Source organism: Poecile atricapillus, chromosome 1, assembly GCF_030490865.1.
Source record: "Poecile atricapillus isolate bPoeAtr1 chromosome 1, bPoeAtr1.hap1, whole genome shotgun sequence".
Taxonomy (NCBI): domain Eukaryota; kingdom Metazoa; phylum Chordata; class Aves; order Passeriformes; family Paridae; genus Poecile; species Poecile atricapillus.
In genome coordinates this window covers 110,998,375-111,024,368 of record NC_081249.1, presented here as the reverse complement: position 1 = coordinate 111,024,368, position 25,994 = coordinate 110,998,375, and the positions used below count along the sequence as shown (strand labels likewise).

At 50.6% G+C, this 25,994-nt stretch overlaps 1 protein-coding gene across 1 annotated transcript; it reads left to right on the top strand.

Moving 5' to 3' along the window:
• Positions 1 to 634: 634 nt before the first annotated feature.
• On the top strand, positions 635 to 16,438 carry LOC131581377 (immunoglobulin superfamily member 3-like). Its single transcript, XM_058843538.1, has 8 exons — positions 635 to 809; positions 1,694 to 2,071; positions 2,907 to 3,326; positions 5,946 to 6,329; positions 7,773 to 8,177; positions 12,472 to 12,873; positions 13,716 to 14,111; positions 15,630 to 16,438. The coding sequence occupies exons 1-8, from the start codon at positions 752 to 754 to the stop codon at positions 15,821 to 15,823; spliced, it is 2,637 nt and encodes an 878-aa protein (XP_058699521.1). The 5' UTR covers positions 635 to 751; the 3' UTR covers positions 15,824 to 16,438.
• Positions 16,439 to 25,994: the final 9,556 nt, after the last annotated feature.

Genomic DNA, 25,994 nt, shown 5'->3' with positions numbered 1-25,994 from the left:
CAGAGCTTCCTGACCTCATCCCTGCAGTGCAGCTCCCTGTGGTCTCATTGCTCCTGTGAGAAGTGCTGGGCCAGGATCTCCCACATCCCACAGCCTGCCCATGGGATGTGCATACAGGACAGAGTCCCTGGGCAATTCCTGGTGGTGATCCTTCAAGAACCAACAAGCCAGCTGGACTCGCTGTTAGGATTCTCCTGACCACACAGTGGAGGGGGTGGTGTGGGAGAGACACCCCACTGCACTGTGAGGCAGAACTTGATCAGCCATCCTTAAGGAACGCTGTGCTGCCCTAGCCTGTACCTAAGGCATCATGCTGCTGTCTGCAGCCATGGGAAATAAATAGCTGGAGGAACCTTCAGCCCTAGAAATCTTCTTCCATCCCTTCCTGGAATCCAGCCCCTTGTCCCCTCCTTGCTGTTAGCAGGGAGAAGCTGCTCTACAGCAAAGCCACAGCCAGCAGGTGCCCACAGGTGGGCATCTGGCATGGGCACAGTGACAGAAGGGGCTTTGGGCATCGTCACGCTTGCCCAGGTGGCCTGGGGACAGGGCACTGGCTGTCACCTCCCAGAGGGTGTTACTTTGCTGATGCACTCTGCTCCGTGACTTCTCCCTGCCATTCTAAGCAGAGGAAACCACCAGTGACAGACAGTTTCCTCCCAGCCACCTTCTATTTAGCAGAGCGGCTGTTGCCATCGCCCATGAGAACCCACCACTGCCCCTCTGGGAGTGGATTCAAGGAGAGTGGATTCCCATGGGGCTGCCACAGTGCCTGGCAGCTGCTTTCCTCTTCCTCCTCCTCCTTCTCCTGGGTGAGTACCCTGCCCAGTGACCGGAGCTTTCTTGGAAGTGTTGTGGGGAAAGCAGGGCATGGGGGGCTCAGCCAGCACTGCTATGGCTCAGTTGCCATAGGAAGAGGTGCATCAGCATCTGCTCCTTTTGCACTGTGTTTTCACTCCAAAATGAAAGCCCAAACCTTAAGAGGGTTTTGGTGTGGGAACAGCCACATCCCCGTTGAGTGGCTGATTGCAGTGTGGAGGGTGTTACCTCACTCCCTCTTCCACTGGGGGGGAATTTCTGAAGGTTTCCTAGGCAGTGCTGTCACCACCTCTCTTCCCTGGCCATCACGGCTGTTTTTTGGCCCATGTCCTGTGGGCATTCCGCTTGGTGTGCATGCTGGGCATGCACAGAGTGAATGTCACTGATGGGAGCTATATGGAAGGGGAGGGTCTGTGGGTGGCAATCCCCAGACCCTCTGCAAGCAGAAATGGAGGGAGCTCTTGATGCTTCCTGGTGTCCCCTGCCTCCAGAGGAGCTCTTGCCTACTCCTTCTCCTGTGCTCTCCTCCGTTTCTGTCTGTGGAGCATCTCTGCAGCAGCCATCTCTGCATCTCCTTCTCTGGCAGTGATCAGGTCTGCCCCCCTCCTCCCTGTCCCCCACACTTTCTGCAGGACCTGAGATCTTGGCCCACTTAATTTGAACACACCACAAGCTTCCTCCAGCGATTTCAGCCTGGTTGCTGCTTCCTCTCCTGCCTGTGAAAGGCTCTTCAGGCATGAATGGGCTCAGCAGCCCTCTGGCTCTGGTCTCTGTCGTGCGACCCCCGGTGTGGCAGGAGACAAGAAAGTTCAGGGCTCTGTAGTGACAGGACTTGTTCATGGAACTGTACCCCTGCAAACACCGTGTGTGCTGACAGGTCTGAGCACTGGCCAGCGGGTGGTGACTGTCCAGCAGGGACCCCTGTACCGCACGGAGGGGTCCCACGTCACCCTGTGGTGCAAGGTGAGCGGCTACCAGGGCCCGGCGGAGCAGAACTTCCAGTGGTCCATCTACCTGCCCTCGGCCCCCGAGCGGGAGGTGCAGATCGTCAGCACCGTGGACCCCTCCTTCCCCTACGCCATCTACACCCAGCGTGTGCGCAGCCGGGGCATCTTCGTGGAGCGGCTGCAGGGGGACGCCGTCCTGCTGCACATCACCGAGCTGCAGGACCGCGACGCCGGCCAGTACGAGTGCCACACGCCCAACACCGACGAGAGGTACTTCGGCAGCTACAGCGCCAAGATGAACCTCTCAGGTGTGGGATCAATCTCCTGACTGAGAGCCCTGTGGGGCAGGTCTCTACTGTCCCCACCTTTGCACTGGGGAGAAGTGCTCATCTGTCAGAGGGACAGCTGGGGGAAGGGGTGGTTAGTGGGGCTGAGGTAGGTTTGTCCACATATCCCCTGGTTATTGCCTCCCAGCCAGAGCAAGGGGAGGGAAAGGAAGCTTCTTCTCCCCCATGACTTCAGCTCCTGACACAGACACAGCATGTTGCAGCTGGGCACTTAGGAAGGCAGGAATTTCTAGGCTCTGTGCATTAACTGCTGTTGTCTTCCCAGGTTGGGGTGTGGGAATTGACCCGAGTGGGATACCCACAGATGGAGGGAGGTAGCAGTTCTTGCAGACAACTGGGGAGGAAGGCAATGGGGTGGAGAAACAGAGGGAAAGGCCCTACTGTGAGCACACCAAGTCTACGTGGTGGTATGGTACTTCTACTCGGTGTTCAGCCCTGTTTTCTCCTTTATCTTGGTGTTGCACCAGTCTACATTTGGGATAGTGGGGGAATGGATTCTAATCTCCTTGGGGCTGCCTAATTGATACTGACTGTAGTTTGACTGAAGAGGGCACTGCAAAGAGATTCACTGTTTTTCTTGTTTGCTGAGGTTTTAGTCACTTCACACCTCAGCATAAGCTGATGGAAGCCTTGTCAGTCAGCTACAGAAGATTTTTCTCCTGTGCTGTCAGTTCCCTTAGGCCGTGGTTGCAGTTTCTTGGGAGTTGTCCTGGGACAGGAGCTGGACTCAGCAATTCTTGTGGGTCCATTTCAGCTCAGGATATTCTGTGATTCTGTGTTTCTCCCCCATGCTCAGTGATTCCAGACACACTCTCGGCTTCCATGGCCCCCCAGGCCCTCACTCGCATGGAAGGGGATACGGTGGAGCTGACCTGTGAGGTGTCCAAGTCCACGGCCCAGCACACCCATCTCTCAGTTGGCTGGCACCTTCTTCAGGGAGCAGCAGGAGAGCACCGTGCCAAGGAGATCCTCACCCTCTCCAAGGACTTCATCCTGAAGCCAGGGCCCTCCTATGAGCAGAGGTTTCTGGAGGGGGATGTGCAGCTGAGCAAGGTTGGGAACAGCACCTACAAGCTTGTCATCAGGAGGGTGAAGCCATCTGACCAGGGACAGCTGTACTGTGAGGCAGCTGAGTGGATTGAGGATCCTGACGAGACATGGAAGGACATCTCCTGCAAGCAAACAGAGAGGACTTCGCTGGCAGTTGTGAGCCAGGGTAAGGCTTTTGCAAACTCTCGGGTTTTCAGACTCCCCTGTGCATTCAAGGCTCTACAGCAGATTTCACTGCCTCTGCTGCAGCCCAGGGCCACACTGGTGGGTCTGGCTGGACACCGAGGGGGTGGGCTGGGCTCAGGGCCATGGCAGCTCCTGGTCCAGGAGCTCTTGGTGCTTTGGCTGCTCATGCAGCCCAATCCCCGACACCAGCAGCAAAGCCCACAACCTCACAGACCCGTGCGAGGCACTGGCAGAGGGCACAGCGCGTGCCCACAGCAGCCTGGATCATCCTTGGCAGCTTTAAACCCCCCAGTGTGGGGAAATCCGGAGCTGTTTCGCTGCCTCGAGGCTCTCGTGGCCTTAAAAAAGTGCACCTCAGTCAGCTGCTCGTCACTGTGCTGCAGCCACAGGCATGGAGGGACACGGGGATGGCCTGTGTGTGCTGCAGGCCTCTTGTTGGGGCTGGCTGGTCTGTCCCTGCTGGTTTCCAGAGCAGCTGGTGCTGCTGTTCATTAGGCCATTCCTCTGAGCACCCTGCCTGCCATCCCTCCTGCCACAAGCGTTCACTGGCTGCGGTCCCTCGCCCTGCTCTTCCCCCAGGTGTGTGGGAGTGCCCAGGGGAAGGGAGAATCTCTCTCTCTCACCAGTAAGCTTTAGCTCAAAGCAGCCAAGACAAGGTTTGTGGCTAGTTGGTGTCCTTTAACATAGCGTGCAGTGAAATTGGAGCAAGTCTCCCGCTGAAAGCCTGCCTGTGGAGGTGGTGTACGCTGTCCCCACACCTCAGGGTGGGTGAAGGAGGCCGCAGAGCTGGGGCAGTGAGGGGAACTGATGTCTCATGGCAGGGTGGTGAGTCAGAGCAGGAAACCAAAGAAACAGCGCTCATATGTGGCTCAGGGGAGCAAGGTATCAGCAGGAGGGGGAGGGAAGTGTGGTCTCTTGTCAGTCTGCTTCCTGAAACCTGTCTGACTGGCAAAGCTTTATTCCCCTCATTGTGCACTGTGTGCAGCAAGGGCTTTCCAGGCCTGCTGCTGCTTGGGGAGCAATGGCAGTCAATGCACTTCCATGCATCCTCTTGTTGAAGACATCTTGGTAGTGTTTGGATTCAGGCCTCAGAGCCATGGGATCTTTTAGAAATAGAGAATCCTTGTCAGGGTTTGGTATTTGTCCCGTGGTAACTGTTAGAGGTAGGAGGGAGGTGATGGTGGCAGTATTGGTGCTCCTGGTACTGCCATGGTGGGACAGCAGTGGCTGTGCAAGCCCTCCATCAAGGATGCAGGGCTGGTTTCTTCCTCCAGCATCCAGTGGGGGAGCCCAGGCTGCAGGGCTGAGCACCCCATCGCTCCCAGAGCCATCGACCACTCTGACCGTGGCTAACTGCTCCATCGGTTTCTATAAACTCTGCTGCAAATATTTAGGAATGCCAAACATATCTGCAGCAGCTGGGATTCCTGTTCACAAACTGTTTATGAACCAGTGTTTAAATTCACAGGGTACTCATTTCCAATAAATTATTTGAGCCCTTCCAGTTGTGGTCTGGGAGCTGCTCTGTTTTACTTCCAAACTACAGCATGTAACCTTTCCCTTGTTTTGAGTCTCAGGGGGCACCACAGTGACCCAGGGAGACAGAGTGGGGTGAGCCAGGGAACCTGGGCTCAGTCCTTCCTCCAGCTTTTGGCCATGCCAGTGCTCTGTGGGGTCATGGCACAGGATTTTGGGGTACCCAGTGGGTCTCCTGCTTGCAGCCACAGTCCAGCCAGGCTGATGCCAGGAATCAGGGGGGTTGAATGCCCAGCGAGGAAGGTGAATGGTATCACAGGACCCAGAGATGGGGTCCTCACCTCAGACACAGCTGACTGACTGCCCAAGAGGGTCTGCCAAGGGGAAGAAGACTTTAGGTTCCCCCTGTCACTGTCTTCTTTGCTCAGCACCTACTGCTAATTGTTATGGGGGGAAGGGTCCACCTCCTCTTGCTTCTTTCCTGCTTCCCTATGCTGTGACAAGTCTTGACATTTCTGCTTTCTGTAGGAACTTAACCCAAATCCTTTCCAGCTTGGAGACCATCTCTTGCCCACAACCCACAGTAGCCACTGGTGGCCTCAGCATGCAGGAACAGCCACAGTAGTTTCAGACAAGCTGCTTGAATGCCAGCCCTTCATGCACATTTTTCTGCCACAAGCAGCAGAGTTCAAACTACCACTGTGATGAAACCCCTTTGTGCCCCTTTTTAGCTTACAGATAGGTGTGCCATGAGGTAAAACAGCTCCAGGAGGGTGAGACAGAGCAGCACCTGCAAAAGCTGATGCCTCTGAGTTTGGGCAGCCCTCATTTCGGATGCCTGAGCTGAGCAGGGGCTGGCTGTGGCCAAAGGCTGTCCCAACAGAGAGGATGCTCTGCTCTGTTGGGTTTATCTGCTCTTATCAGGGGAACTCAGCACCCCGGGGTTCTGGCACTTCCTTCACCTGCAACTGCTCCCCCCAGGGTCAAAGTTTGCCCTCCTGATCTCTTTTCTTGTGAAAGAAAATGTTTTAACAGAGAATTCCCTCCCGTTGCCCTCTGCAAGGCCAGGAGGGGAGCACGGGCAGGGCCACCCACCACCCTCCTTGTTTTTGATTGCCCACAGGCAGAGACCTCTCCGTGGACATCGCTGCTGCTGAGCGCTCCCTTTCTGAAGGGGACACCCTGCAGCTCACTTGTGTGGTGGGAGCCCCAAAGAACAGCAGCAGGCACTTTAAAGTGATTTGGCTCCTCAATGAGATGGAAGTGGCCAAGGTTGACCCCCATGGGGTATTGATTTGGGAGGAAGGATACCAGGAGAGAGCCAAGCTGGGGCAGCTCCGAGCATTCAAGCCAAGCAACGCAGTTTATGTCCTCAGCATCTCTGAGGTGGGGCTGGAGGACAAGGGCACGTACCAGTGCTCTGTGTCGGAAATGAAGACTCCTGGAGACTTGCACAGCATCCAGACCAATGTGTCATCAGGCATACAAGTCAACGTGAAGCCAATAGGTTAGTAAATCCTAACAGCTGCTCTTCTGGGTAAAGCCTGCAGGATCCTTGGCTGGAGAATGCTTTAGGTCTGGCCTCATCTTGACAGGGGCAGCAAGAGTGCAAATGTGCCATATGGTTTTTGATAGATAATGGGAAAAGCATTTGCTTTAGCAAATATTAGCATGACAGACACAGTAGCTGTCAAGAAAGTGTAAACCTTTAGTCCAGTCTCTGCAGTAAATTTTGGGGAAAATAGGTAGAATTCTGAGGAGTCTGTGTCATCCTGTATCTTTGGTACTGAAAACTGTGAGCAACATCCGCTGCTACTCCTGAAAATCACAGGAAAACCCAGCAGAACAGGTATGTATGGGGAGGGGGATCATTGTCATTTCCATCAGGGAAATGATGAATGAACTCTCCCTGTTTTGGATGGATGATTTTTGACAAACCACTCTAAGAAAAGTGTGTGGGAGGCTCTTGGTTTCCTTGTCATAACTAGATAATGGTTATTCTGATGTAGCAGGAGCTGCCTGCTGGGACTTTGTTTCTTAACTAATTCTATATGTATCCACATCCCAAAGAAAGACATTAAACAGAAAAAAACACAGCAAAACAAAACAGAAAAAACACAACCACAAAGCCTTCTCCAAATCCACAGGGAAACGCTGGTTGAAAATTTCAGGCATTTCCCCAACTCCTTTCCTTTTCCAACATCAAGATTTATCTAGTCTTTCACTTAGCCCCGCAGTGCTTTAGTTTCCCCATTTCTACCAGGATGCTAGAGTCCTCCATGGTGTGTTTTGGGACAACAGCTGAAATGCTGGGAGACCTGAAGGGCAGCATCTTGCTCAGCAGGCCTTTGTCCTTAAGCTGAAATACAAAATATCTGTTCTAGCAGCATAATTACTTGCAGTAATCAGCCAAGCTACTTGCGGAGTTTTCTGGTGGTATTGATCGGATACACCCCTGGTGCTGATTGCTTCCCCTGCCCTCTTCTCTGAGTGCAGAGCCTCTAACCTCTACAGTGTGCAAGTGACCATGTCCTTCCTTCTGGGGTGCCTTTATGGAGAGGCAGCTTTTTGGGTGTGATTTAGCATGGTTCTCCTTTCTTGCTGTTGGGCTGGGTGCCTGAGAGCACCAGTCAGGCCACAGGAATTGTTAAGCTTTAGTGGAAGGAAGCAGCAAATGGGAGAGCAGCATCAGCAGAGGATCCCTGGCTCTTCTGGTGTACGAGTGGGGACCCTGGAAAAGAGGATACACAGAGTTTTCTGGGAAAGTGGGAGGTAGGAGAGGGCCAAGGGCTGCATGGGGTTGGCAGAGCACAGTGCAATTAAGTGGAGAGCAGCAGTGGCAGAGGAGCAGCAGCAGTGCCATGGCCCTGCAGTGCTCAAGGCTGCATGGGTGGGGTGGCACAGGGCAGGACTTCTGTCCCCATGCCAAGGGCTGTCTCCTCCCGAGCAGGTCTGGGTCTGCACGCCACGCTGAGCAGCCGAATTGCCACCGTCACTTACGGGCAGAGTTTTGAGCTCTTCTGCCAAGTGAACGCCAGCTACACCCTGGAGGAGGTGCCAGCGTCTGTGAGGTGGCTTTTCCAGCCCAGCCTGCCCACGGGTCCCTTTCAGGAGCTGGTCAGGGCCTTTCCCAGTGGCACTGTGGTCTGGGGGACAGCACAGCCACAGCTCCAGGGGAAAGCCCAGCTGGTGAAGACTGACACCTCCTTCAGGCTGCACATCCACAGCGCCTTGCCTGCCAACGAGGGGATGTACCAGTGTGAGGTGGAGGTCTGGAGGAGGAACATCATGCCCCTGGGGCAGCCAGCGGCCAGCACCAGCTCCAATGCCGTGGGAATAAAAGTGGTGCTGCCAGGTAAGCAGAGCCTTCAGCAGAGGTCTCTCCTGCAACTTTAAATCCATCAAACGTAACCAGGGCCACTGATGTCTGGGGTGTCCCCAGCAGGGTCACCTCCCAGGGCTGCAGGAGATGGTGCTGCCTGTTCTGGTGCTTCCTCAGCTCCTGACAAAACCTTGGGGACAAATTTGGTGTTGGCGAGTGGCAGTATGTATTTGTTTGCAGATTACACCAGGCACACAGGGATCAGCCTTGCCACTAGGATTTTAAGCCTGGTTTCTGGAAAGAAGCAGTGCCCCCCAGGAAGCCCAGCTGAATGTTTGGGGTGTGAGGTAAACCCCATGGTGTGGGTTTCTGGGAGGCAGTGGAGACAGACCAGCCCCTGAAGCTGATGCTGGGATATGTCTGTGTTCCCTGACCAGAATATTCAAGGTATGCAGAGAAAGCACCAGGCCTCTGTGCCGGGCTGGGAGCCAGCACTGAGCCTCAGGGTGCCAGGGACTCGGTGGGGAGGTATCTCATCCCCAGCACGGCTGGGGCCCTGCCCAGGGTTCCCTTTTATGGCCACCCCTGCAGGCAGGGTCTGTGCTGCCATCCCTCCTGCCAGCATCCCGCTGGGAGCCTGGTCCTCTTATGGAAGAGAGATGCTGCAAGCAGACCCCACCACCCTGCCATGCGCCTGCTCCCTGCCGTCCCTGGCAGCACCACGGTGTCAGCGTGCCCTGCTCGCAGCTGGGGCTGCTCCAGAGCTGTGGGGTTTGTCCTGGCCAGAGCCTCTGAGCCTCTGGAGGCAGGCCTGAGAATATGGGCTGCTTTATTTTTTTTGCCCCGGTGTCTGTTCTGCCAGCAAAGGAGAGTTCTTGCTCTTTTTTTTTTTTTTTCATGCACTAAGTGCTCCTTCCTCTAAAATCCTCGGATTTTCAGAATCACAACCCAGTGAACTGAAATTATGCATTTTTCATGTTTTTTAACTGGATGGATTTGCTGTGGCATAAGCTAATACATTTTCTTCCCTGTCTGGGCTCTTTTTTCTGGTGCTCTCTCCTGTTCCGCTGTTATTCATTCCTCACCCCTGTGGAGCCGACTGCTGGGATGCTCTGTTGAACACTGGAGCTACCACCAGCTGGGGCAGGGTAGCACTGAGGTGACAACAATCAGCACCTTTGGGCACACATCTCTAGTGTAAATGGCATTAAGATGAGCAGGCCTAATGGCAGAGCATCCACACAGAGGAGATGGCAGCAGCGTGAGAATACAACATTTGGCTCCAAACGTGCTGCAGCTGTTGCTGGAGACTGTGGTGCTGTAAAGAGTGGAACTGGGAGAGGGTGATGCACAGTGGGAGGTCCCTGCTGGCTCTAATGACATCTCCCTTGGAAAGGCAGCAGGAGCCAGTGAAGGGTATTTGGGAGGGTAGGGAAGTGTGGGGAGGAAGCTGGCTCAGGCAGCAATGGGGTTGGGGCAAAGCTGCAGAAAATGAAGCTGCAAATCATAAAAATCACCAGCCTGCTTCTCCTCTTATAAAACCTTACAGCTGGAGCCTGCAGAGATAGTGGAGTTCTTGACTTTTTGCTTCAGCACTTTGTTTACTCCTTGATATTAGTCATAAACTTTAGGAGTTTATGTGTTGCTGTGGTCTGTGGGCCATCTTCAGATGGGAGGGGCATCCATGAAAGATTTTAACAGGCGGGGAGAGAGGAGAGATCTTTTCCCTTTCCAATACCTTAGGTGGGATTTCATTATTAGTGCTCCTTGAGCCTCTCAGTGCAGCTGCTTCCCCCACTCTGGGGTGAGCTGCAGGGGCTTTTTCACCTTGTGTCCCTCAGGCCAGCAGCCCACATGGGCTGTGCCCTTCTGCCTGCTCCACTGCTCCCGGGCCAGGCAGAAAACCAAGCGTCAGCAGGCAAGGTTCACAGGGAAACGGGTGGTGAGATGCTCAGCTCGGTTAATTAAATTGAAAATGAAAGGGAAAACAGCACCATGGCTTTACGTGAGAAAGGAAGAGGCAGGCAGCTGCTTTGCCCTTTTGGTAATTGATCTTTAGCAGTAGAGAGAGGAGCTAAAACAAAGGGGCTTTGCAGCAAGTGCTCTGCTTCCTCTTGAGGTGATCTCCGAGAGTGTAACAATTCTCCTCATCAAAATCAAGCACTCAAGGCAGTGGTTCCTGTGCCTCCTCTCTGAGCTCTAGTAGCTTTTCCTTCTCTGGAGCATTTTCTGCCCCCAAAGGTGTCAGGCTAGGCCACACTCAAGCAAGACCCTACCTGCCCCCTTGTCCCCTGGCAGTTCACTGACTGGCTGAGTGGTATCCTTGGTACCGAGCAGATGAATTAAGAATCTTATTTTTTCCAGTGTGATCACTTCACCTGTCACAGAAACACAGAATGGTGGAGATTGGCAGGGACCTCTGGAGGTCACCTGGTCCACCTCCCTGTGCAAGCAGGGCCACCTAGAGCAGGCTGCCCAGAACCATCTCCAGATGGCTTTTGTGTCCTCCCTCTGAAGGTTTGTGCTCCCACAGAGCCAGCTCTGGGATGGGTATGCTTTTAAGTACTGAAGTTTAAGATATCAACTTGCATCTAGCTGCCAGGTGTGCTCAAGTCTGTGTGAATTTCATGGTGGATCTGATGAATTTGCACAGTGCCCTAATTAGGGTGACTACTGTCCCCTCTCTTCTGCTTTTTGCCCATAACTCTTTCTCCAGAGCAGTAAATGCACACTGTGAAACACAGGACAGCACTGTGATCCCTTGGGAGCATCCACCTCCCAGACATCCTGGTGAGTGCTGCTGTGGAAATCCTCACCACTAAAGTGAGGCAGTAAGCAGATACTGGGACTCGTGCAAGTGCCTCTGTGGAGGAAACCACCAACCCTTGGGTGAAAATGTGTTTGTCTGCAGAGAGAAGGAAGAGTAATGGGTTACAAAGAGAAAAGAATAAGCAGGGAGGTTTTTGTTGGCGGATTTCACAAAGAGGCAGAGGCTCTACAGAGATGTAGAGAGATATCAGTTGGGATATTTTGCTTTGACCAGTCTCAAGATAGGCAGTGGAGGCCTCTGAAATGGATTGCTTGAGTTTTGAGAAGAAATGCTTGAAGGAAGAGGAAATGTGCAAGCTTTCTCCTGCAGCGTCTCTCTTTCCCCTCAGCTCCTGTGGGAGAAGCTGCAGCCCCCTCCTGTCCCAAAGCCCTCTCCACAACCTGCTGCCATCACATCCCTTGGGAGAGGACTGTGAAGGAGAGTGCCCTGCTGAGCCTGTGGCCAAGGGCAGGGGTCTGAGACATTCTGAGGGACCATCTCAGTGTGTCTTCTGCTGCCTGCCCCCAGATCAGCACCCAGGGGCTGAGCCTTAAGGGAGCTCAGTTGTCCCCGGCCTCTGTGGCAGAGGGTGTCCTGCTGCTCAGCTCATATGCAAGGAAAGTGCTAAGAATGGAAACTCAGTCTATGGCCCCCTAAAATCCTGATGGTGTCTCCTGCTGAGTATTTTCTCCCTACCCAAGGGTGGATCCCTGTGTATATTCCTTCCCCTGACTGCTGACTCCATCTGACAGAGGTCGAGGCTCAGCATGGAGGGGAGGGTGGAGGGGAAATGCAGGTGGTTGGAGGACCTTTAAAGATATGGATTTGCAGCCTTCTCACTGCTGGAGGAGAAGTTCCAGCAACAGGTGATGAACTGTGGGAGGAGGTTCCCTCAAAGCAGGAGCAGCACAGACACATCAGGATCAGCAGCGCCTGCTGCCCAGGCAGCACCTTCCCTCTGCTCTCCTCAACTGCACAGCACTGAACAATCACTGGGTGTGACCTCAGGGTGTGCAGGACTCTGTGCTGTGGTTTTGGATTAATAACCACAGCGAACATCTGAGATGGCAACTGTTAGTGAGACCCACAGGGGCTCTGTAGTCTCTCAGTGATAAAAGACACTTGTTCACAGTCTCCAAAGGCGTGAGCTGGTTTTGTCACGTAGGTGTGAGCCTGATGATGGAAGCAGTGGTAGACAGACACATTTGCTTCAGACAGAGGCTCTCCCTCCAAGCTCCAACACAATGGCTGCCTCCATCCCCCATTCCTGCTCCGTGGCCACCAAGGCACCTCCTCTTCTACTCTCCTGTTGTTCCCTGCTATTGTTTGAACAAGGGTGTGTAGATTTGCTCTTTCCCTCCTTCCTTCACCCTCTGCTCCAGCATCCCCTAACATGTCTTTGTCCTCTGTGCACCCTCTTCCTTACTCCTCTTTCAGTGTGTTTCTCTCAGGACAGCTTTATTCCTCTCCTTGTCAGTGTCCCTGCGCTGTCATGACGGTTTTCTTTCTCCATTTCAGAAAGCAAGCTTCAGGTTGCTACGCAAGACAGCTCTGTGGAAATTGCCAGTGGTAACGCAGCCATTGAGTGCAGGGTTGTATTTGCCCCGAAAAATTCGGAGTTTGCTGTTACCTGGTACCTCCTGCCTCCTCTGGCAGATGCGATGCCCCTGCAAATCGTCAGGGCCAGCTACAGCAGCATACTGGAATACGGGTCTGAATTCAGCTCTCCTGCACAAAAGTCCCGGTTCCTGAGCCAGAGGGTGTCCAGCAACACATTCCAGCTGCAGATTCTGTCTGCAAACCTCGGGGACCAGGGCAGGTACTACTGTGTGGTAGAGGAGTGGCTCTGGCTGGTGGATCGCTGGTACAAGCTCGGAGAGGGAGCATCGGGAAGGACCACGCTGAGGTTCAGACTCCCAGGTGAGCAGGTGGTGTCCCTTGTACAGGTGCTGCTGAAGAAGGTTGGATCAATTCATGACAGACCCCTGCCAGGCCTCTCCTAAGCTGGCAGGGCTTAGGAGAAGCAGCAGCTCCTGTGCTGGATCTGAGGCTTAGGGATACAGGAGCTGTCAGTGCCTCTCAAAGGGAAATAGGGAATTAGGAAGATTTACCACATCCTCCCAAACCAACCGAGCTGCTCTCTTTGCTACTGGCAGATGTAGTCAAATGCTTCATAACAAAGTGAATTGTGACCTTTTTCTTTTCCCTGCAACACCTGGTGCACTTGGGTGGTTGTACAATGCTGTTGAATAGAGAAGCAGCCCTTACCTGATGCTCCTGAGCACCCTGAAGGAAAACACTTGGTTTTCCTTACCCTGCAGCACGTTGCTGCTAAGAAACAAGACTGGAGGTTCAGCTGCTCTCACCTTAATCACTGCACCTCTGGGGTGCATGGTGGGTCTCCCTGGCTCAGTTCCTCCCTCCCTCAGCCTCACTCCAGCTCTAAATAAAGTGGATCAGAGAATTCCAGCTTCCTAAATAGCTGTTGGTCCAAAGGATGCCTTTATCACTTATTTGGAGGGGGTAGGAAGTATTACTGCATGGGGGACAGAAATGATGGGGAAGGTGGGGACACGACTCCCCAGGGAGAATGGACAGGAGCAAGGGGCCTGTGTCTATCCAGCAGAGGCTCCTGCAAGAGGCCATTCCAATCCCTCACCCTTTGCTCCAGAAGGTTCCTATCAGCTTGTGGGTGCAGGCAGAAGCGGTTTTTACAACAGTACAACACCACAACATCTCCTTCTGCTTGCACTCTCCCCCAGAGCGCGAGCTGCAGATGGAGAGGACCAACCGCAGCATCTCCGCGAGGGAGGGCGAGGTGGTGACGCTGCCCTGCCGGCTGCAGGGTGCCCTCCTGCCCGACACACACCTCTCAGCCACCTGGTTCCAGGTGGGGAGCAGTGGTGGTGACAGCTGCCTGCTGACCCTGCACCACCATGGCATCGTGGAGTACCCGCAGGAGCGCCTGGCAGGGCGGCTGTACCTCCGCCGCCCCTCCGCTGGCGACTTCAGCCTGACACTGCTCAGCGTGGAGAGGGGAGATGCTGGGGCCTATTACTGCCAGCTGCAGGAATGGCAGCAGCAGAGCGAGGGGAAGGACTGGGCTCTGCGAGCCTTGGCACGCTCTGGGTACACCCAGCTCGCCACCATCCCGCCAGGTAACACTGCTGGGTGCCAGGGGCTGATCACCCTGCATGGCTCATCCCCCATAGCCATGCTGGGGCCAGAACCAAAATGTTTCGGGGGGAAAATTCTTGGGGTGACCTCTCTGGAAAGTCTGTCTAGACTGAGGTCTCTAAAACCAGCCTCTGTTCCCTTAGGGGTGAGTGGGGGTGCATGTTGGCTGCAAAGGTAGGACTGGATTCTGCATGCACAAGTTTAAGTAAATAAAAGCAAAGGTTTCAGTCAGGTGCATGCGGTGTTTTTAGGAAGGTAACACACAGGAGTTGTTGCTGCTTTGGGAAAATAGGAGGCTCAGATGACCCATGTGGAGGAAAAAATATAAACTGTGAAATCAATCACGATGCACCCAGCTGAGAGGATCTTGCACTTGTACTCTCCTTCAGCCCTGGAGCTGCCATGCCTGAAGGCAGCCTGGGGGCCTACACGAGTTATGGCTTCTGCAGGACTTCCAAGTGCTGGCCAGCATGGAAAGAGTGACCCTAAAGACCCCTCCCCTGTGCCTCCCACAGCCAGGCACGGAGCCTGCCCCCATGACTTTGCACCTACAGCAGAGCTAATCTGGATTTAGCTGCACAGAGAGGGACTGACAGCACTTCATCCCCCCTGCTGTTGTGCTGCTGCTGTTTTCCATCACAGCTCTCTCCATTACTCAAGACTTCTCCTTCATCATCTCCCTCTATCTCTTGTTACCCATTACTGGTGGAGTAACTATTGCTAAAATTGCTCAGTAACTGCTAGTAAATCCTCCTCCAGTTTTTGAATTAGTGTTTTTGCCAAGCGGTTTTCATGGTTTTCACAAATGGCAAAAGATTAGCTGGGTGTTTTTTCTTTATCCCTCTCATTTTAATTATATATATATATATATATATTTTTTTTTTTTTTTTTTGAGGGATGGCCATGTGTGTGCATGTCTGTTCCTCCAGTGATGCAGGTGTCTTTCAAGTACCCAGCAGCCTGCACCTCAGCTGGGGAGCTGCTCTGCAGGAGCTGCCAGGGATGAGGATGGTGCTCACAGCTGCCTTGGGGATGAAATACAATAGCAGATCAGCAGTAACAAGGAGGGGCAGGTGTCTGGGGGGGGACAGGGACCTCTTGATCTGGTTCCCTTTGCTTTCCTCTTATCCCATCTTGCTCAGTGGTGCAGCCTCTGACAGACCTGTACCTCATGCCACTGTCACTGGTGTCAGGCAGGGTGTGTTGCTTTCCCTTACTGAGCCCAGTCTGGAGCGGGTTAGCAGAAGAACTGGGTGGTTTCTGTTGATATGTTTCAGATGAACAAATCAGGGCCTTATCTGACCTCCCCAGACAAGAAATAGAGGCAGATTGCCTGATTTCTCTCCCTCTTCTTCTCAGTTAGCCTGTATGAATTCGTAAAAATTATTAGCTGTTGAAGACTCAGGGAAAAGCTTTAAGAAAATAGAACTTAGACAAACAGTAGGAGAGAGAAACTCAAACTAGCTTGGGCCTGACTTTTTATTTCTTTTTTCCTTCAGAGTCAACTGTTTTGTCTAGGATCTGCTCATCTCCACCACTGCTGAACTTTATTTTATACTTACCATTGGTTCTGATCCTTCTCCTGGCCCTTGCTGTCTTCTGCTGGTACTGCAGATCCAGGACAAACAAGAAGGGCAACATCACAGGATGGATGATGGAACTGGAAGGGAAAGAAGAGGTCAAGAAAACTTAGCTGGTCTGTAGAGGCAGATGTAACTTGGAGGAGCAGAGCTGGACAGCTGAGGAGGACTGAGCACTTGCAGAGGGGCTTTTTATGGTTTTGTAGTAGCTGTTGCAATAAATCCTTGAGATTGTGTGTTTGCTTTTGATGGAATGAAGCAGCTTTGGAATTACTAAGCAAACAGGGTTTTCCTAACAAGTGTTTCTGTGCTTTAGGTTAGATACTCACCCATTTCCTACTCTGTTTGTTGTGGTACATTTGAGGTCCCTGCAGTATGCATCTCCCACTGTGGATGGAAGTGGTTTTATTCCCCTGCAGGAATAAGGGAAAAAACAGCTCTTTCTGCGCTGTGACACAAAACCACCACATTTCTACTAAATTTGGGTGTCTTGATAAAATCTATGTGGTATCCAGGCTAAAAACCAGTGGTAGAACAGGAAGTGGAATATCCCATTTAAGTCATCACCCTTGCCTTTGCCCACTCTTTGCTCAGGAAACTCTTGGACACTGCTGTTTTCACCTTCTGAGAATGCCTGTGCTCAAAGAGCATCATCTCCAAAATGAAATGGGTCTTCATCACAAAACCTGTCACAGGAGCATGAGGACTGAGCAAGGCTGGCTGGGCCTGAAGAAAGTCCAGAGCCGAGGTACCGTAGCCATCCACAAAAAACCAAATCCTGTTGACCCAGTAAAGGATTTGCAGGGAGTCTTGGAGCCCACAAGGAAGATGTGGACACCAAACCATCTTGGAGATCAGGGTACAAAGTTCTCAGCTCCTTCTTTTGCTTCTGCTGTAGGAGAAGACAGCATCCAGCCCCTGGTACCTGTGCTGTCTGTGGGTCAGGAAGCTGAGACCTGGTTTAAGACACAGCCAGGTTGTCCCATGTAATTAAAAAAGCCATGTCTGTGCTTGTGGGGCAGCTCCTGTGTACTCTGGAGTCCAGCTCAGGCTCACCTTTTCAAGGCTGAGGAGCTCTGCTACCTGAAGAGTGTCTGGCTGATGAGTGGAAGAAAGGAGATTTCTATCCAGTCCTGATAAGTCAAGGGACATTCCACCCCTAATTGTGCAAAATGGGATGTGGTCCCAGGGATTTGGATGGTCAGGTATCAGAGCAACACTCTAAGCACTGTCCTCAGACCAAAGTAGCTTTATAGAAACCACAGCAGAGACTTACAAATCTGCTTCCTGTGACCACAGAGAGATTTGGAGACACCACAGCCTGTCTAGATGATCTGTTCTTTCACTTTCTTTGCAATTAGGAAAGCTGCCTGGCTTTATCCTGAAGAACTGGCAGGTGCTTCAGTCCCTTGAAAATGGAGTTTTTGCACACATCTGAGGATTACTGCTCCTGTTTCCCTGTTCAGCCACCTCTGTCTGTGCTGGCTGGTTCCAGCTTGCTCAGTCTTTCCCTGCAGGATGTTTTCTGGACCCCGTGCAGCTTTTCCCTTTGCTGTCCTGACCCCAGCTGCCTCTCCCACAGCATGAGTGCTCAGAGCTGCACGTGGGGCTCTCTGCAGAGGTTTCCCCCCTGCCTTGTGGGTTATGTGCCGTTTACACATCCCAGTGGGATGTTTGATGTTCTCTTTGCGTGTGACAGCGCGCCACTGTTTGTGCTTGGCTCGTGATCATCGGCCTCCTCTCCTGCAGATTTGCTGTCTGGCAAGTTGTGTCTCCACTTCATGTTCAGGCTGTTGACTTCTCTCTGAATGAAACCCCATTTCCATGGGGGTGTTGAACAGCTTTCTGCAGCAGTTTGTGGAAGAGCCTACCGTCTGCCTTAGCCCCGTCTCAATAAAGCTTTAACTCATGTGCCGGTTTCTGACTGTTTGACAGAGAAGCAGATGCTCCCAGGATATTAAACTGCTACAGGTTTCATGGAAATGGTAGGTGGATGAAGGAGAGGAGGCAGGCGAGTTGTGCCACCAAGGGAAGGCTGCAGTGTGACTTGGCCACCTGGTACCTGCCTTGTGTTTAGGGGATATGGAAAGGAGATGTAAGTGTACTAAGGTGTGGAGAAGGAAAGAAGGAACTGCTTTTGACTATCAGCTGTTAACAATAAATCTGTGCACGTAGCTTATCTGCTAATTTTGTGCTGTTTATCCAGGTTTGCATTTGGCTTGTTTCCTTAGTTTGCCCAAGAATACCTTGGGAGCCTACTGCACGAACCTTGGTAAAGTCAAGAATGTATGATGCCTTATCCCTTCTCACAAGGGATATTGCAAGGGAGATACATCTGTTTTGTTCAAAACAAACAAAAAAAAGTAGTGGGTTGGCTTTTTTCTTGCATTCTTTTTAGTACTTTTGACTACTTTGTCCCTGTTTCTCCCCAGGGATTATAGTTTAAAAGATGGTGTTCAGTTTCCACTTCTTTTTAAACAAATTTTTGCCCTATTCGCCTCACTTGGTGTCTCACACTTCCTCAGGTATTACCACAGCAAACTACTAATAGATGTCTTGACAGCCCATTCTTTATGTGGCTTAGGATGAGCCTCATCATGACCATCTTCCCAGTCAAAAATCTGAATTATTTAGGTTGCTACTCATTAGCAGAGTGCTGGGGGTGGCCCCTACCCTGCTGTAGCAGTCCCATGTGTGTGTCAGCCTCCAAAAGCAGTGTGAGCTCTCTGAGTGACCTGGGTCTGGTACATCCCCCAGAATTGTGCTGTTCCCCTCACTCAGCCACCTCAGCAGCCCATGGCAGCTCTGTGGAGGCATCTTTCCTGCCATCTGATCTGCACACAAAAAGCTGCAGATGGCTGCAGCATGAGATTTTTGTGTCTGGTGGACTGGGAGGGAAAAGGTGGGCAGAGAGAGGGAGGTTTCTCCACCAACAGGGCACTTTCTTCTTCTGTGCCATTTTTGCTGAGTTAACCAGAGCCCCATAAATAGCAGCTTTCTATTCATGCAGGTGTAGAGGTTTTAATTTAAATTTGTAAGTGTGCCTAGGGCCTTGATGAAAGGGTCTGCAAGGAGAATGTGTGTTTTTCCAGCAGTGGGCTTTTCCCCCTGTTTTTTCTTCTGGCTTTGCTGGGTCACTGCCAAACCTTTCAGCTAAATGTTTAAGATGTATTTTTTTCCATAAGTGAACTTAGAGTTGTAACTTATCACAGCAAAAGCTCCAAAGCAGTCCTATTTTTAAAGAGAACAATTCTGTCAGCTAAGGTAAATGTATGAGAAGGGAGAGAGATGTGTGTGCTTAGTGGGACAGGAGGAGGGTGTTGATTTTGCTGCTGAGGCTCTTGGCCACCTTCACCCATTCCCATCACCACCTTTTGTTCCAATTCAGCCTGTGATATAAATTAGAACAGCTGATAAAACAGATATTTAGCTGCTACAGCCATTCCTCACCTGAAGGGGAGAAAAGAGTGCAGCAGCACAGCAGTGCCCCTGCTGCACCCCGTCCCCAACACGTGTCCTTGTCCAGGGAATGAATGTCCTGTGTGGCAGGGAGATCTAGGGTCCTTTCACAGCTTTTAAAACAGTTTAAAAGGCTTACAGGGCAATGCAGGGCTTGGTCCATGAGGAATGAATCCACTGGGAAGTGGTTGCATGGGGCTGTAAAAATAGAAGTGCTGTGTTGTGTGTGGAAGGTTTTCATAGGAAGGTATGGAAACTGTAAGGCAAGGGGAGAGCAGCACACCCCTGCAGCTTGGATGGATGATGTGGAGTGGGACAGAAGGGAATAGAACCCCTGCATTGTGTATCCTTCCTGGAATGCTCCTCTGGCAGGAAGAAAGCCTGTGCTCAGTGACTTATCCAGCATGCAGTGGGACAAAGGATCATACCAGTGTCTAACCTGCACTGAGGACCTTTTTTGGCAAGAGGGAGGGTGGGTGATGAGCTGGTCGCTGTGCAGGAGTGGTGGGAAGTGGTTTGCAAGCAGGGAGATAGTTTGTGGCTGGTGGCTCAGGGTTTCCTGGCCTGCCCTGCTGCCCTGGAGCAGTGGGCACAAGAGCAGCGTGCTGTCCTGGACTGCTGAGGCAGGGCTGCTGAGCAAGGTTGCCAAACTTTTGATAAATTATTCCAAACAAATGACCTGGACTTCTCCTGGGATGCTCCCTCTCAAGTAGCATCTCTTCATTACTTCCTATTAACTCTGAGTTTGTTTTGAAATCTGACATTCAGTTTTCTTCCTGTGATGAAATATTTAAAATCCGGAAATAAGAGAAGCATTTTTTTTTTTTTTTTATTATGTGCTTTGGTCTCACTTGATGCTATTTTGCATTCCAGCTAGTTCCTGCAGCCCCTGCTTGTTTCATGTGTCCTTTGGCCTTGGTCTTTGGTATCTTAGACAAAGCAGAACCACTCACAGAACTCTGAACCTTCCTCAGCCATTAAGGAACTGCTGCTTTGGATCTGCCTGCTGCTGGATTTTTTGGTCCTTCTCAAATCATCTGCTCCTCCCTCTTTTCTTCCTGCAGACAATATGGCATTACATAATTGTTGTTTTCGTTGCAGTTACACTTAATTGCAGTTGCACAGGGCAGGAAAGGAGTAATGCTTTGCAGGGCAGAAGCAGTACAGCTGTGAGGCTCGAGGTGGGAAGGCTGGAGGAGAGGTGGTAGTGTGGAATCTGGCTCCATTCGCTGCCACAGCTGGCAGGAGGGACCAGCTCAGCATGCTTTTAGCCAGCTGCACTCCCCAGAAAAGATACTGCTTGTGGTGGTGTGGGACTGACAAGATTAATGTGTGTACCTGTGCTGTACCTGCTCCTTGTAGGGGTGAGAGGAACATTCAACTCTAGGGCTGCCGACCAAGTGTGAAAATTGACCCACTGGGGGGAGAACACTGGTTTTATCATAATTTTAAGCATGAGGGAATTAATGTGTGTCTGCTGGAAGCAGTATGGCATACCAGGAGGGGCTGTGACTCCTCCCAGCCCCCTCGTGGGATGCTAATAGAGAGGAGAGGTCCACTGTCCCATTTGAAAGAGAAGGGCCATGACCAATCGATGTTAAATGTGGCAGTAATGCCTCACGCGGTGGCCGCGGGATAAAAAGGCAGAGACAGCCTGAACTGTAAAGACATTTCATTTCCCTGGTAATGAGGGAGACACACTGTGGCAATGAAACCGGGGAGAGAGAGACTGTGAGATGCTAATTTCTGCTCCTGCTGCCGCTGCTGCTTTGATCTGAAGCAAATGCCCGTTTTAAATTGCAAACGGATGCAAGTCAGATATCATCCAGCCAGTGGCTTACAGGCTTAATGAAGTGGGACGCACGCTGCTGCCTGGTAATGTTAGGAGAGGCAGGCAATTCAGAGAGGAATTACTGAAGGTCTAAAGAGACAGGGAGCAAGGACAGGGGGGATGTCACAGGCTAACTCCCAGTGTGGCACAGTGTCCCCTGCTTTCTGTCCTTGGGAAGCTGTGCCTGTGGCTAAGCCCCCTCCAGCCCCTCTGTGCTTGGAGAAAAGCCTGAGCTGTCCTGGTGTCACATGCCCATGTGTTAAGGCATCATCCCGTGCAATGCAAGGTCATGCTCTTTGGTCTCAGAGCATGAACATCAATCTGGGGCCTTCTCCAGGTGAGGCAAAGGTATGGGAGGTTAGGTGTTGTTCATTTTGTGCTGTCACTTGGGCATTTGATTGAACTCGAGTAGGACAACTGACAAAGATATCCTGGGACAGACCCAGAGGCTCCTGCAGATGGAGTCATTAATCTAAAAGCAGTGACCTGGGAGCCTGGTAGCTGATATGGGACAGTGGCAGCTTCCTGAGACTCTTCTGGGGGAAGATCTGAATTGTCTCGAAAGAATGAATGTCTAAAGGGATATTTATTATTCTCTTCACTAACACAAGGCTTTTGGGTCCTAGGAGGAGGCTGGAGTTTGTTGCATGCCTCCTGTGGGTATTCAGAGGTTTGGTTGTCTTGTTGATGTGCTTGATCAGGCAGACATGAGAAATATGGGGGACCTGCAGAGAGGATTGACCTCTGCACTAAGCCAGGAAGAAATGGTCTGGCTGTTGAGAAAGGCAGGCATGGCTCACAAATATATTGGGTCCTTTGAAGGAATCAGGATGTGAATGGGAAAAGTCTTGTGGCTGTAGTCTGTGTGGAGCCAAAGGAGGCTCCACGATGTCCATCGTTATTACAGAAACTAAATGACAATAGGACAAAACTGGCAGCTCCTCGCAGGGCTAAGCTATTTGTTAAAAATACCAGGCAGAAAAGAAAGTAAATGGTTCTGACAGAAAAGGGAGGTCACCAGCAATGAGACCTGTGCTGCTCAACAAACACAGAAATGGTCTGGAAAAGAGGATGATTGCTAAGCAAAGAAAGATAATAATAATTTAAGATAATATTAATTTAATCAAGGCTTTAGCAACAAGGGCTGACTCTGATGAAATGCACAGGGTGCTATGAGACTGAGGGGCTGGGTAAGGAAACAGGAGATTACATTTGTGTAGGTGACTGTAAAGCTAGACATGGTGGCAAAAATGAACCAGCTTCATATATGAAACAATGGGATCAGAGCTGACCACTGTCATTCTGAAGCAAAACCTTCACGTGAGAATAGCCAGGTGTATGTAACAACTGCACAATGATGAGAGCAGCCAAGATAGTGAAAAAAAAAAGGAGTAAGTTATCAGGAAATAAGGACAAAATCATAATTTTACTGCTGTGTATGCCTTGGGAGCATTCACACCTTCCATGCAGGGTTGTTCCTCCTCCCACAGAAAGGACAGCACACCAGGGCACAGAGAGGGCTGGAAAACTGTTTTGGGTTTTTTCCTAAATATGCTTTTAAAAGCATTAGAATCCTCTTTCAGTACAGTAAATCATGCTAATCTGTAGGCCACTAGGCAAAATGAAGCCTTTAGATTATCCACTATCCTTTCTTTTTCTACAGCATCTTCTGTTCAAGGACTTCACACTATCAAAATAAGATAGTTGAGAATTTTTTCTGCTTAACAAATGAGGGAACTTAGACATAGTGGTTTGCTGTGAAACAGGCAAAGAAATAGGAAATCTGTTTTTTTTCCAATATCTCTAGAGAAAGAGACAAGAGAAAAGGCTGACTCTAATAGTGAGAATCAAAGGGAAAAATCTCTCTGCTGGATCCAAAATAAGTTTCCATAGAAACAGATTTTTCGGAGAATGAATTACTGCAGTATGAAATTAAGATTGTGGATCTAATTCTGCAAAATATTTAAGCATGTTCATTGCTTATCCCTATTCAGCTCAAGATGCAAGCATGTGATTTCCATGGAGGCTTATGTGCTTTATTTGATGGAGGTAGAAATAAAGATAAGCTGCACTGAAGTGGGATCCAGGTTTTCTTGTGCTTCCTTGTCACTGACAAACTTGCAACTTATTTTTTATGACGTGTTGCTTTGCTGCCAAAAGTGTAGGCCCCAGTGCCTCAATCTGAGAGTTCAGCACAAAGTTCCATCAGACCTGACACTGCTGGGGAGTGGAGTCAGCAGAGTTTTTATATTACTGGGTACTTTATTGTTTTGTTAATTAACTTTTTTTTTTCCTATTTACGTGCAGGTTTAATTTTAAATGGGATACTTATTCTGTAAATTAATGCCATGGTGATTATCAGATAATTAATTTGAGAACTGATGGTATAAGAGGTTGAGATTTGCTCATAATCTGTCTTTTGTGCACCTCTATTTGTGGCCCATAGATATTGTAAAGACAGGATAGGTTCTTAATATTTTGCATGCTAATTGGTTTTATTGTGTGTTCTGGGAAGTGATTTGGTTTAGTTTAAGCTATTTAAGACTGTTTTGTGTATATATTCACCCCCACCCTTGTTGTGACTTTATTCTTAGCTGAATTAATATGACAAATAGAGTTTGACTCAGAGTTTTATTTCCATTTACTGTACTTGGAATAGATGAAGCTCTTGTGAAGCCAAGCTGCATTTACCCTTCTTCATGCAAACTTTCCGTGTCCTTATTCCCTTTTTATTTCACATCATCTTCCAGATTTTTATTTGGGGGGGGGGGGGGGGGGTGGGGTGTATTTGTAGACCCCCTTCCAAGCATTTCCCAGCAGAACTACAGAGCCCAAAAAATGAACTTAAGCCTAGTGATAATAGTGCTTTGGGACTCTGTTGAGATGATGCAGAACAAATAATCCTCATGGAAATTGTATCTAGTTTTTTTGTTTCCCTTCTCTGAGCCCTTGTGCGTGTCCCAGCCAAAATAAACTCTCAAGGCATTTAAACAATCCATCTTCACAAAATGTTCATGTCAGTGTTCCATCTTAATGTGGAAGCTCTTGACTTGCTTGGGTCCAGATGAAATATTTCCCCCTGCTTGTCACCCACCAGCCCTGCTGTGCCTGCAGGGGGTTCACCCTGCCCTGGGGTGGTGATGGCCACTGATGGTCAACCTGGTGCTGGAGCCCAAATCCTTGGTAGGGGGGCAGCAGCAGCTGAAACTGTCCCCTAGCACTACTGAGCTTCAATTTTTCCCTTACAACTGGAAAATATTATTTTCCAAAATTTCCTCTGCCACACTTCATCTCCTGGAGACTCGGTTGTTCCTTGTGCTTGCTGAGAGCCACGCTCGCTTTGCTGGCATCCTCCCACCCCCTCCTCCTCCTCCTCCCTGCTTTGGGACAGGTTTTTTGTTTAGTCAGGGCCTGCCATGCTGGTACCATCAAAAGGGCACATTAGTGGTGGCAGAAGTTATGCCTCTCCTTTGGTGGTGATTTTCAGCTCCACGCTTTTCAAGGTGTGAGGAAAGGATGCTGTCAAAGGATATTACATTCCTGCAGCAAAACCACTGAGGGGAGCCTAATGGACAGCTCTTCTTCTCAGATGATTTCAAATCCCTGAGGAAGCCATGACCTATCTCAGGGACCAAAATGCTGAACAGATTTGCATGGGAAAAGCAACTTTTGCCACCCTTTTGCTGCCTGCTCAGACCTCTGGCCCCACGAGCCGAGCAGAGACAAGCACCCAGTGCAGAAGCCAACTCTGCCCAGTCCCCAGGCAGGCTTGCCCCTGCCCATGACACAAACCCTGGGGCTGCACACACCTTCCTCTGTGCTTCAGACCCTAGCCAGGTGAGTACATCCCCACACAGACCAGCTTTGCTGGCCCCCAAGCCAGACACATTTCCCCTTTGAACTTGCAAAGCCTGCAGTTTGCATGCTCAGTTGAAGCAATGGGAATGAATAAAACCAATCTATTTTTAATCCAGTGTGGGATCTCTTACTCTTGGCTATTTTTTTCATAATTGGTTCTGTTTTCTGCTAATGATCTGAAATTTAGCATCTATTTCTGCCTCAGATATTTTGATAACTGGTGTCGAGGAAGAAGATTAGGATTGTTAGCAGTGAAGGCTGCGGGACATATGGATGCTGCAGACCTGTTAGTGACAGACAGAAAGCTGTTTGGAGGCAACAGGACAGATTGTCTGGGATTCCTGGCTTAGTCCCAATGAAAGGCTGATGAGGTAAGTAGTGCTGGGAAAATCCTGTTAGGGGAGGAAAAGAGCAGACTGGAGCAGAGAGATCACTGGATGCGCTGCACTGAATGTGCAGTTTCTCTAGAAAATTGAATTCACTTTTGGCACAAAAATGGGATTCATATTTCTCTCCTTGGTTCACTTGCTTCGTTAGCAGGCTTGCAAGACTCTCTGAGCATTCCAGCTTTTAGTAGTGGAGTAAGACCAAACACTCGTTCTGAACCATTGAGGCAGTTGCTTTGGGTTTGGATCAGACATTTCTGTCTCCATCCCATTTGCAGATGCCGTAGTGTGGGATGAAGCATCTGGAACAATATCCCCAGATCTGGTACCTGTTAGGACCAAGGTCAGAAGCTCCAGTGTAGGAATGTTCCTTGCTGAGCTGGAGGGGAGCTGTTTCCAAATTCAGGCAGGGCATTTTGGGCAGTGGGAATGTGTACACACACGTGTGTTACCCTTTGGTAACCACTGACACCATCCCTCCAAGCCTGGGAGCTGCCCTGTAGCTGCAGTCTGTGTTTCCATGTTAGGAATGTTTTACACTTCCCTGGTCCCTTTGGCCAAGGGGTGATTTGTGCCCCTTCCTCTATAATAAGTAGATGAGTTGTGATTTATTTGGGACAGGGTTGGGACTGGTGATTTGTGTGCTGCTGTGGGTGTAGGAGTTGTGTCATCTCATGTGAAGGGTGATTGCTGTGAAGTGCAAAGGCATAGATTAGGATAAATGACACTCTGGATCCAAGAGCTGAGTGT

Excerpts from the sequence above, each read along its gene's own strand:
- LOC131581377 (XM_058843538.1), top strand. The coding sequence starts at position 752 with ATGGGGCTGCCACAGTGCCTGGCAGCTGCTTTCCTCTTCCTCCTCCTC. Across the intron at positions 810-1,693 it reads CCTCCTCCTCCTTCTCCTGG|GTCTGAGCACTGGCCAGCGG; the intron begins GTGAGTACCCTG and ends GTGTGCTGACAG. Across the intron at positions 14,112-15,629 it reads GCTCGCCACCATCCCGCCAG|AGTCAACTGTTTTGTCTAGG; the intron begins GTAACACTGCTG and ends TTTTTCCTTCAG.